Source organism: Lolium rigidum, chromosome 2, assembly GCF_022539505.1.
Source record: "Lolium rigidum isolate FL_2022 chromosome 2, APGP_CSIRO_Lrig_0.1, whole genome shotgun sequence".
In the NCBI taxonomy this organism is placed as follows: Eukaryota; Viridiplantae; Streptophyta; class Magnoliopsida; order Poales; family Poaceae; genus Lolium; species Lolium rigidum.
In genome coordinates this window covers 189,638,652-189,650,790 of record NC_061509.1, presented here as the reverse complement: position 1 = coordinate 189,650,790, position 12,139 = coordinate 189,638,652, and the positions used below count along the sequence as shown (strand labels likewise).

At 49.7% G+C, this 12,139-nt stretch overlaps 2 protein-coding genes across 2 annotated transcripts; both read left to right on the top strand.

Annotated features, from left to right (window-relative positions):
* Positions 1-574: 574 nt before the first annotated feature.
* On the top strand, positions 575-4,659 carry LOC124692738 (the record flags this gene model as incomplete). Its single annotated transcript, XM_047226166.1, is given in 9 exon segments — positions 575-841; positions 940-1,167; positions 1,729-1,850; positions 2,109-2,169; positions 2,703-2,843; positions 3,276-3,383; positions 3,678-3,906; positions 4,278-4,526; positions 4,638-4,659. Coding segments are annotated over 9 exon segments (1,292 nt in total), but the record flags the coding sequence as incomplete, so codon positions are not given.
* Positions 4,660-8,337: 3,678 nt separating this feature from the next.
* On the top strand, positions 8,338-9,416 carry LOC124687863 (2-oxoglutarate-dependent dioxygenase DAO-like). The gene is made up of 3 exons (XM_047221594.1): positions 8,338-8,666; positions 8,760-9,087; positions 9,174-9,416. The coding sequence occupies exons 1-3, from the start codon at positions 8,338-8,340 to the stop codon at positions 9,414-9,416; spliced, it is 900 nt and encodes a 299-aa protein (XP_047077550.1).
* The last annotated feature ends 2,723 nt before the right edge of the window (positions 9,417-12,139 follow it).

The window sequence follows — 12,139 nt, the reverse complement described above, 5'->3', positions numbered from 1 at the left end:
AAATTAACTTGCCGTGCGGTGTGTGTAAAAAAGACAAAGTTCAATGCTAAAAATAAGGCTTTTGAGAAGATAAAATTTCTCTTTCTTACATAGACCCCACAAAATATTGGTTTCTCGCGAAACTTGATGAACACACATATATTTTGAAGATGTACATGTAGAACTTTTTATCGATTTTTTTTTACATTTCAAAATATAATATTTTAGTAGAGGGAGCATATGCACCAAGGAGCGAAATTAAATTTTCAAAAAAATGATTTTAACCTTTTCTAAATTACTACGAATCTGTTTAGATGTATGAGGTGCTTGCCATCTATGGATGTATTTTCCAGCTACTCAGCTTTAACATAGGTAGTTACTGATGTGCGAAGACGTGATGATTTGTGTGTGTGCATGTATCGTGATCCAATAAAAGGTTACAAATATATATGTCTACACCTTTTACATCTTAAAACCAAATTGAGAGGACATGTTCTCAAACAAAGAAAACAAATGGAGAGAAGTCATGGTCATCGAGCTGTTTCTTCTTCCGCCTGCCACCAGCGCCCTTTACCACGCCACACGTATCACCACGAAGGATCCGTCGATCTTCAGCTCACAAAAATAAAAATAAAAATTCCGCCTTGGGAATTGGAATATCTCCACCTCTCCTCCCAACTCCCACCATTTCTTCTCCGCTCTCCACCTCCAAGCTCGCTCGCTCGCATCAATGGCCAGCTCCCGGCTCGTCCCCCTCTTCGTTCTCCTCCTCGTCGTCCCCTCCCTCGGCGCGCCGCCCAACGCCACCGCTGTGGTGTCCAGGATCGCATTCGGCTCCTGCGCGAACCAGAGCGCGCCTCAGGTGCTCGACGGAACTCCCATCGTATCGCCTGCTCTTGACCTTCTTCGATTTGCTTGAGTGGAGCTGATGGGGGTTCCTTTGCTGTTCTTGCCCTGCAGCCCGTGTGGGAAGCTATCTTGGGGTTCGACCCGCAGGTCTTCATCTGGCTCGGGGACAACGTCTACGGGGACAACAAGCGCCCGTCCCGGGTGTTCGGGCGGGAGCGGACGGTGGGGCCATGGAGGAACCTGCCGCGGTTCTACCCGGCGACGGAGGAGGAGCTGCGGAGGAAGTACGAGCTGGGCAAGGCCGTTCCGGGGTACGCCAAGCTGAGGGAGACGGCCCAGGTGAGCTCCGGGATCGTTTGCCACATTGAATTGCTAGCTATAGTCAATTGCTTGTGTGCTCGGTTAGCAGGTCGTCGATACTGGTAGCTTTTCTTTCTTTAGGGTCGGATCAGTTCCTGGCTGCTCTGTTTCTTGATGGCAGCCTCTTTTGTTGGTAGTGACTTGACTTCAGTGTCTTGTGAGATTTTGTTTCTCTAGAGGGTTAAAAAGGCCACTGTTTTGTTTGGTCTCTGTGTCTGGAAGTCCAAAATGGTTGTTGGAGCTGGGTGGGGGGGTTTCTTGGGGGTTTGTGGGTGTATTATCATTATCACAAAATCCAACATGCACTGCCGCACTGGCTTTGCCCAATATCATGAAATGCAGATATGTTGATGGCAGTCCATGGCTGCGGAGGAGTCAATTTTATGCTACAACTGAGCGGTAGCCGGTAGGACGACACAGAATAGTGCTTGTTCATTTTACTGCTCGATGCTATGTTGACAGTATTCGTACCTGCTGAGCACATGAAGATTCTTGCAACATTGAGGACCTGGTATCACTATCATTCGCTATAATTTGCAGGTGATTGGAACATGGGATGACCATGATTACGGATTGAATGATGCAGGAAAGGAATATAGTGGGAAAGTATTTAGTCAAAGGCTTATGTTAGATTTCTTGGATGAAGCTGAAGATAGTTCACGGTATAAATGCACGGATACTTGAGTTAATTATGCATTCTTGATGTTCTTTCACCATGAGGTCATTGCTTTATAAATTATGCTACTCTAGTATGCGTTCTTTTTTGTTTATTCTTTATGATGTATCTTGGTAATCTGTTTTCTCGTAGAATATTCAGATCTTCTTTGACTAAACATTCCTGCATAGGTTTCATGATCTTCACACCTACAGTTGTAGGCCATCAAAAACCTGATAGTACTCCATCTCTCTTGTTTATTTAGGAGGAAACAAGCTGGTGTTTATGCCTCATACATGTATGGTCCTGAAGGAAAACGGGTGAAGGTAGAGCCTATTATACCATGTGCAACTTTCTCTGCAATTTTTTAGATTTGTGTGCGTCAAATTGTTCAAATATTATCCCTCCATAGGTGTACCGTGTACATAAAGGTGTTGGTGACCTTTCCAGTCTGTACCATGTGCTCCTTTGTAATTGATGATTTTGTAGTAAATGATGTCCAAGGTTTGTACCAAATTGTGAATTCACAGTAGGGTAACAACTTGGTACTGTGTAAATTCTGATTTGTTTGATGTTTCTTTTGGTTTACATATTGCTATATGTTTGTTGTTGTTAAGTTCACCAGCTCACCACACAGTTAAACACACTGCACCTATTGAGTTCACAACCAGTATAAAGTAGCAACCTAGCAGATGTTATGAGCAACACACATAAATTTTGAGTTGTTGACGGCTGGTATGTGCTCTAATATGGCCATCTATCAGTCAAAATCACCAAACTGAACCACTGTATTTGCAAATTCTGTTTCATCATTAATTTTATGTGCACTAGATGTTCATACAATAATACTTTATTACAGGTAATTATGTTAGACACTAGATATCACAGAGATCCGCTCTTAAGTGATGGAACTATACTTGGAGATCCTCAGTGGCAGTGGTTGGAGAGGGAGCTGCACGGTCCTCCGTCAGAGATCACCATCATTGGATCTTCAATTCAGGTATATATTCTCTCCCCGGTCCTTAAAATAGACACAAGAGTAAATTCTGGTGGCTGTGTATGATGATCTTCTTCCGATAGAAGTGGATATAGCATATTGCTAAATGCAAATCTGGCCTAGGATCATGACTTGCCATAGTGAAACCATGTTGCCAACTTTTGATGTGTATAAAAGCATTAGAAACATACAGAAACTTAGTGAGGTACAAGGAGTAATCTTTGTAGACATCTTAACAAAATTTTATGGCAGGTGATAGCATACAAGCAAAAGCTACCGGCATTTATGATTGCTTTGTTTAGAGAATTTGAAGATTATGATCTTTCACCTGTTTGGCAGCTGCTGAATGACTGTAGAAGATCCTATTCCTAGTCACTTATGTTATATGTTTCAGTTTTAATCGAAATAGTCGTAAATAACGTAATTATAATGCAGGTAGTGTCCAATCTTTCTGCCACAACTGGACCTTTATTCTATGTGGAGTCCTGGGCGCGCTTTCCAAGGGAGAGAGAACGTCTGTTTCGACTGATCGATAGCAGTAAGGTTGCTTACTATTACTTTACTTAAAAACAATCCATGTTTGGCACATTTACTAAATTAAGTGGCTGTCATATTTCACAGTTTTTTATTTTTGACTTATGTGAAGTATTCTAATAGTAGAAAAAAATGTTGCCCAGTTTGCTGACAGATGTCATTGTAGTACATTGTAAAGCTTTAAACTTCCTCTTCCTATGAAGAGGTGGTGGATTTTTTTCTAAGATTCTACAATGTCATCTAAAATGAACGTTGGTCTTACTGTTTATTACTTGTTAAGGAACTTGTGCTGACTATATGCAGAGAAATGGTGTATTATTTATCAGCGGTGATGTTCATTTTGGAGAAATCGCTCGTTTTGACTGTGGCGCTCAATATCCATTGTATGATATTACCTCAAGTGGTCTTACCCAATCCGTCGAGAATTCCGTTCCAGCAATATTTCAGTCTGTTATGAGACTCCTGGCTTGGCTAACACCAACCCCCATGCGAGTCTTCAACCCTAATTGCCGTCACAAATCATGCTCGTATGGTAAGCTTTCATTTCCTTAGAATATCACGTTGGCATGTCCCCCTAAGAATCAGTTACTGTAGGATATGTTCTAGAATTTTGTCCTACATGAATTTCCTTGCTTATGATGATATGACGATACGAAGGTTCTATTCAGTTACTGCTGTAACAGGATTATGTTCCTTTGTTTGCCCGATTTGCATATTTAGTACTGGTATCTTCACTAGTTTTTTTTTTCCTTCCAAAAGCTGCAGTTTAATGCTAAAACTTCACCATGAATCATGTGAACTTAGTACTATGAAGTTTCACCCCCTATCTTATTAATTTTCTGTTGTTCTTTGGTTTGTGTTTGAACTCCTTATGGGTTGGTGTTCTGTTGCTGTATCTATCAGGTCAACCAAATTTTGGAGCAATTGAGATAGATTGGGGTGCAGTACCTCCCAAGATTAAAGTTGAACTAAAAGATTTACAGGGTAATTCTGTTGCTGGTGTGGAGTTCCCTATATCCGAACTGGAGCGATCAGATGGACATTTGAACAAAAAACAAGGGCGTTCTTTTGAACTGCATTGTAATCTCGAAACAGAGCTTCCATGGTTGGTACGGCGCCGCCTTGCTTTGCTGTTCATTGGCACCATTGCTGGTAAGCTATTCACATCTATCTCAACATTGCAAACCAGTGTCTTGCTTTCCTGGCACCGCAACACTTCATCTAGTTGTATGCCTTACCACGGATATCATATGTCATCTGCAGTTTTTGTTGTAGCTGTGGTGCTGTTTGGAGTCGCCTGCTTTTCAGCTACTAATATGGTCACTAAGTACAAGGTGGCATAGCTTGGCAGTACAGAGGATTTCGGTCTGACTACACTTGGAAAAACTGAATTAGACACTGACCAGGGATGTTCACGGGCTAAGGATCACTATGGCATTTGAATGTAAATATTGCATGATGTGCATCGTACACATCACGGAACTGATACGTGTAACGTGGGTAGGACGAATTTTTGTGTAGTATCTTGTCGAAGTTGTCTCATGGAAATTCATTTGGTTGATGATGAATGGATATGTACTGCATTTTTGTGCCTTTTTCTTTGGTTGGTAGGTAATGATGAATGTGAATGATGATGATGGGATGGGTACCTAGTAGAGACTTGTTGCCATCGGAGTCTTCCTGATCGAAAGGAGTTCTTGTTCTTGACCCTTGTGCTCTGTTTGGAAGCTCCGTGGATCATCGCTCGCCTTGTCCGTTGCGAAGACACGGACCAGACATCGTACCTTACTTATTGCTCTAAGGCGCGTTTTGGTAGCCCACCACTGCGCTAGCGAGATGGGTCTTCCTGCGTGTCGCGAACGGCCATGGATCATGAAACGGGTCGTTTGGTAGCCTATGCGGTCTTTTATGCGCGGGAGAAGGAAGCCAAACCCCATCGTTTGGTTGCTCGTTTTTAGCCCAACTTGCACGCAGAAAAACAGAAATCACCTGTTTGGTTGCTCAAATCACAGTTACATGTCATTCTCACAATTCAAATAGGGTGAGATTACCATACCATAGCATGTTACATACGATCAGACAGCACTCAGAAGAACAAGATCCTCACAATCACCGCGATGAGGAAGGCGATGATGTAATCTTTGACCCGACTGGGACGTACCTCCGGCGGTGCTCCTTGTAGAACATGTACTTCCTCCGGCGGCAGCTGTGCTAATGGCACTGCCTCATCGATGGTCTGATCTTCCAGTAACTCCTCTTCCAGGAAGGTGAGATACTCTTGATGTGCCTCCTCCAATGTTTCATACCTTGGTAGCTGTTGTTGGAGTGGCCACTGACCTGGTCTTGACACACCCTCCATGAGCCGTAGATTCCTCGAACCCGTTCGCGGAACACCACATACCACTAGCCCGACATAAGAAGAACAAATAATCGATCACAACCATGAAGCAATTCAGAAAAAAAAACAATAGAACAACACAAGTGTTGACAACAAATGATAAACTAACAGGGGCATGATGATCATTCCAAAAGTGGATCACAAGTTCATCCTACACTACCATGGTGTCATCCTACCACCACAACAAAAGTGGGTGTCATCCTAACACCGCAAGTTCACCATCACATGAGGGGTTAGTATATACCCCCTTATCATAGTTACAAAAGGGGGCCATCAAATGTTTTTCATCCCTAGCTGCTGCCAGAATTTATATCATCATCATCATCATCATCATCATCATCATCATCATCATCATCATCATCACCACCACCACCAGGTCCATGCATGCATCCCTGAACCACCCCCTCAAGGGCACCACTGCACATTTGAGTGGTACTTGCCAAGGTAGTTCCTCAGCTAGAGGACGCGGTGTGGCTCGATCATGCCGACGAAGCTGGAACCCTGGGCCTTGTGGTCGACGAGGTGGCTCAGGGTGGCCATGAGATCATCCTCGGCGAAGCCAAGCATGTCCATGACTGCATTGTACAGGTCAGGGTGCATGTCCGTGGGCTTGTTGTCCCTGATGGCCTGTGCGATGTCCTTCACAGCAACAATCATGTTGGTGAAGGCCACCAGCTCGTCGTCGGCGAAGACGCCTCTCTTCCTCTTGCCGACGGTCACCTTCCCAGGCGCGTCGGCAGCCTTCTCAGGTGCCCCATTGAGGTTGACCGTGTCGGACTCCTGGGTTTCACCATCCTCAGGCGTAGGATTTGCTGCAGCCGAGCCTAGGGGCTCACTGGATCCCATGGCGTACTTGCCGGTGGAGAGGCCGAAAGAGAAGATGGTATGCATCCTGTCGTAGTTGGCAATGGGCACATTCAGGAACTCCGCGTCCTTTGGGTGATCCTACGTTATGAAGGGACAATAATGTTAGTTCTCCTAGTGGTTGATCAAAAGAGTTAGTGAGGTGCTCACCGTGATGAGCCCGCAGTAGTGCTCGCCCTCAAGGATGATGCATTTGGTATCTTCGCACCACTGAGCCCCGCTTAAATCGTGGAGCCTGCTAATGGTGAGCCACCTCTGCCTCCACTTCCTCAGGTGGTTGTACAACTGAGTCGAGCACATAGAGACACCACAGTGGTCAAACAGGCCCTTCGCCACAGCATTCAGATGGACTTCCTTGAATCCTTTGTCAGTTCTCACCCCAGTCTGGATCAAGCCGCACATCTTCTCCAACACAAAGGTGGACATGAATGGAAGCCATTTCATGGTGCCAGTCCCTTTCTGCCCGGTCTTCAAGACCCTCTGCGCTTCCCTGTGGTTCTTGTTCTTCTTTGTGGTGGCCAACCTAGCCGCGACCTCTGCCGCTACCTGAGCCACCAGATCAGACACAGGCAGAGAGGTGACCGCTACGTTGGAGTCATAGGCGGGATGTGAATCGGGAACTTACGAAAGGGATCTGAGAGTCCCCAACGCAGACAAACGACTGGCTAAAGTCATCACAGAAGGAGTCCTACACACATCATAGTACATATAACGTGAATCTACTTGGAAGCAAAGACATGTGAATAGCATAAAAACATATCAATAATCATCCTAAATCAGACAAGCAGTTCATTGCAACTGTTAATATCACAAATCCTTGCAAGATCATGGTAGGTGAGCACTTTGGGACAAACTAGTAACCGGAAATGTTGAACCCTAGCAAGATCATGATAGCTCACCATAATCCAAACTAACCCCTGCTACAAGAACAAACCCTAGACAAGATCTGACTACTCCTAACCTAGATCTAAACATTACCGCGGTACCGGGATAAGGGATGCCTTACAGTCATCGTCAGAGGTGAAGATGCGCTGCACCAGGAAGTAGATAAAGCAGCCCAGATGTACTCGCCGCCGCCGCCACCGCTGCAACCGTCGCCGACCGGAGATGCTTACGCATCTTACATGCTTGCCGACGGGAGGAGGAGCTCGAAATTTGGGGGGACAGTGGAGGAGGGGGTAGAAACAGGCCATGGGGCGCGGCGGGAGGTGACGGAATCCTTCCCGTCCCCTTTTCGCTTTTCGCCGATGCGCGCCACAACTCCCGCCATCTCCATTCTCGTTTCCGCGCGTGCGCCGAAGATTCCCTTTTGCATCAGCCACCGTGGAGATTTGCTCGCACCACTGAAAACTGCCGAACCGGACGTTCCTCCAGGACCTGGCCCGACGCTGCTTTGAGAACCGATTTCTGCAACAACGCGGCTCGGTCCAGGCAACCAAACGAACCGGAAATTGCTGGCTTGATGCTGAGCTGCAGGCTACCAAACGAGGCGCCCCTATTGTCGTCATCGCGCACGTTTCAACTTTCAAGCTGCCATGTGCGTGCAAACGCTCCTCTCACGATATCCATCGTTTTGCTCCCGACAAAACCCAGCGTGAAGTCAGTACACTGTCCCCGCCCGCCATGGCGTGCACACACAAATCGTGTGCATAAAACCTGGCGCGCCACACGACACGATCCAAGGCAGCAGCGGCAGCAAAGATGACGGAGATCCCGATGATCGACCTGCGGCTCGCGTCGCCGGAGGAGGCCGCGCGGCTGCGGGACGCGGCCCGCCGCCTGGGTTGCTTCCGGGTGACCGGCCACGGCGTGCCGCGCGCGCTCCAGGACGACATGAAGACCGCCGTGCGCGCCCTCTTCGACCTCCCCGACGACGCCAAGCGCCGCAACGCCGACGTGATCTCCGGCAGCGGCTACGTCGCGCCGAGCGAGACCAACCCGCTGTACGAGGCGTTCGGGCTCTACGACGCCGCGTCCCCCGCCGACGTCGACGCCTTCTGCGCCTCCCTCGACGCGCCGCCGCACATCAGGTGGAGCACATGTAACCGCAAATGATCAGCTTGATTTATTGATATCTGACGTTACGAGATTCGTGTACCACTTCGAACGGTTCTTGTGCGCAGTGAGACCATTAGGAGGTACGCGGAGAAGACGCACGAGCTGATCATGGACGTCGCGGCAAAGCTGGCCGCGAGCCTCGGCCTGGAGGAGGAGGCGGACCGCTCGTTCCAGGACTGGCCGTGCCAGTTCCGCATCAACAGGTACAACTACACGCCGGACGCCGTGGGGAAGGCCGGCGTGCAGGTCCACACGGACTCGGGCTTCCTCACCGTGCTCCACGAGGACGACTGCGTCGGCGGCCTCGAGGTGGCAGACCCGGTCACCGGCGAGTTCGCGCCCGTGGATCCCCTCCCGGGCACCTTCCTCGTCAACCTCGGAGACGTCGCCACGGTACAGTACAACGGCACAGCCACCGAATTATCTTCATCTGTCCTTTGCGTTTGACCGATCGACCGCTGGCGTCGTGTGTGGTGCAGGCGTGGAGCAACGGGGAGCTCCACAACGTGAGGCACCGCGTGCAGTGCGTGGCGGCGGTGCCGCGCGTCTCCATCGCGCTCTTCCTGCTGGCGCCCAAGGACGACGTGGTGCGCGCGCCGGACGCGTTCGTCACCGCCGGGCGGCACCGCCGGTTCAGGACTTTTGGCTACGACGACTACCGCCGGCTTCGGCAGTCCACAGGGGAGCACGCTGGCGAGGCCCTGGCGCGGTTGGCCGCGTGATACTTCCAGCTAGCTGTTCCTTGACTTGTTATTAGTGGAATGCTTTTGTCAACTACAAGTCTACATCTAGCAAAGACGATTATCCTTCTTTTAAGGAGGCATTTATCCCAGCACTAGCTATAATAAATGGAAAGCGCTGAGAATCCTCCGGAGGCTGGAAGCAGCCGAACCTCCGAGTCCAGCGTTTGACACGTGTCCAAGTGGACCATACCCCACAAACAAAAGAAAAAGAAAACCATCCCACGAAGGGGATCTGCCCGCCCCATCCTCCTGAACTCCAGCCGCGCCGGCTACACCGCCCTCCCGAACTCCGCCTGCACCGGCACCACCGCCGGCGAAGTCTGTACCCCCTGGCTTCGAGCTTGCAACCCTGGCTTGAAGCGCCCATCGTCCCCGCTACCAGCACCAACACTTCCATGGCAGCAGCAGCGCCCCCGCATGCACGTGGTGTCTCTCGTCTTTGAGGAGCAGCACCGCCTGCAACGTCGTCGTCGGAGAAGATGCCCATCCAACCAGTGTTGCTCCCTTGCAGCACTTGGGGTGGACGATTGCAGCTCCACCACCCTTCATTTGCAGCTCCGCCGGAATCGCTTGCAGCTCGAGCGGCTGCCATTTGCAGCACAGTCAGAATCGCTTGCAGCTCCGGCGGCGCCATTTGCAGCACCGTCGGAATCCCTTGCAGTTCCGGCGGCGGGTATTTGCAGCCCCCAGCAACGCCGCTTGCAGCTCCGGCGGCGGCCATTTGCAGCACCGCCGGAATCAGTTGCAGCCCCCAGCAATGCCACTTGCAGCACTGCCGGAATCACTTGCAGCCCCCGACAACGCCACTTGCAGCTCCGGCGGCGGCTATTTGCAGCGCCGCCGGTCGCTGACTCGCCGTCGATAGCACAAACAACCACCGTTTGCAACATCGCCGGTCGATGTTGGTAGCACAAAAGGCCGGCGTTGGCAGCACTGCCGACCGCACTATGCAGCTCTAAGGAGTGGGGACAGCGGCGGGATGAGCGACAAGCTGCAGCAGCGACGCCTCCGCCCGTGGGAGCTACGACAGCCGCTCGCCAAGCGTGGGAGCAGGTTCGGCCGCCCATGGGAGCAGCGCCTCCCACCAGCACCGCTGCCAGCGCCACTTGCAGGATCCAGCGGTTCTCGTGGCCACTCTGCACGCCATGGCATCCTCATCAGCTGCCGACTGCGAAGTTGACCTCGTTGGAGGCCGCACGAGCCGGGGAGGGGGCGGTAGGAGGTGATGTGCGTGTGGAGCAGCGCTGCTGGCGACGTGCAGCTGGATTCGGCGGCGGTGGGCGGATGGATTTTACGGCGGCGCGAGCTCGGAAGGGATACAGAGAGAGAGAGAGAGAGAGAAACAGGGGTGTGTGGAGGAGGACGATGGGGCGAGAGGATAAGATTGTTTCCTCCACGCGGATGGACGCGTGTCGCTCGCGCGAGCCGGAGGCAGCGACGCCAGCGATCCTCCGGAGGCAATGAAGTGTTTTCCATAATAAATCCCCTATAGACATCTAGCAATACACATACGAGGTTACTATGGACGCGTTTGGTTGCCTTAGCCTGATTCGTGCCTCACTGGTGCAGCGGTGCAAGCACACTTACGCGTCCAGAACGAGCCACAAATCGAAATTGGTCTATTGTTTGGTAGGTCGGGCTGCATCGGCTGGGTCAAAAAGGACTTTCTGTTTGTTTACCTGCAGCCAAGCCCAAATCATGATGGAGATGATATTAGGCCTGTTTGGTACCATCCAGACATGCCTAAGGTTACCTCTTCTCTACGACGGGTAGCCTTACCATGCTCTCACCTCCCATCACGCATAAATCATAGTTCATGATAGTTGCAAAATTACGAAGCATAGCTGTTCACGAAATCATCCCTAGCTACTACGAATGCCCTAGCTACTACGAATTGCAGTTTATCATAACGGGGTCGTTCAACATACGGGGATAGAAAAGGGGTTAGAGAAACAGGGGATCATAGGGGGGTTCTTCTTCTTTTTCTTCACTTCTTCTTCACTTCTTATTCACTTCTTCACTTCTTCTCAGATGGTGGTGTTGCCTCTGGCTTCCCACATTGCGTCTGCCCACTCTTGCCTCTTCACCTTCCAGGCATCATTGTCGCATGCGTCCACGCCATGGCCGGTCTCCACTTCATCAAAAGTGACAACCTCTTCGAAGAACTCATCCTCGCCCCAACCTAGGATCCAGTTGTGAAGAATGCATCAAGCAAGGACCAGCTTTACCTGAGTGGCAAACGTGTGGAACGGCTTTTGGTCAAGGACCTTGAACCTGTTCAATGCAGCAAAGGCCCTCTCAACAGTGGCTCTAAGGCTTGAGTGTCTCAGATTGAACAACTCTCTCGCATTCAGAGGTCGGTGCTTCACAGAGAACTCATTGACAAGGTATTAACTTGTCAATGCCTATGGATTGTAGGCTATGGTTTAGTTGGAAGTAGAGGGCAAGTAGATCTCGAAGGTTTCAGCCGAAAAGTACTCGACGATTATGAAAACTAGGGTTTGTAGACAATGATTCGATGATCTCGCGTCCCTCGACTCCCCCTTATATAGGAGGCGGAGCCGAGGGATTCGTGTTGTACAAGTTACAAAGTCCGGGAAGGTTTCAAACTCATCCCGTAAGATTACAAATAAGACTTTCTATTACAACTCTAACTTTCCTTAATAACATCTTGGGCTTCCGAATCTCCTTATTCTTGAGTA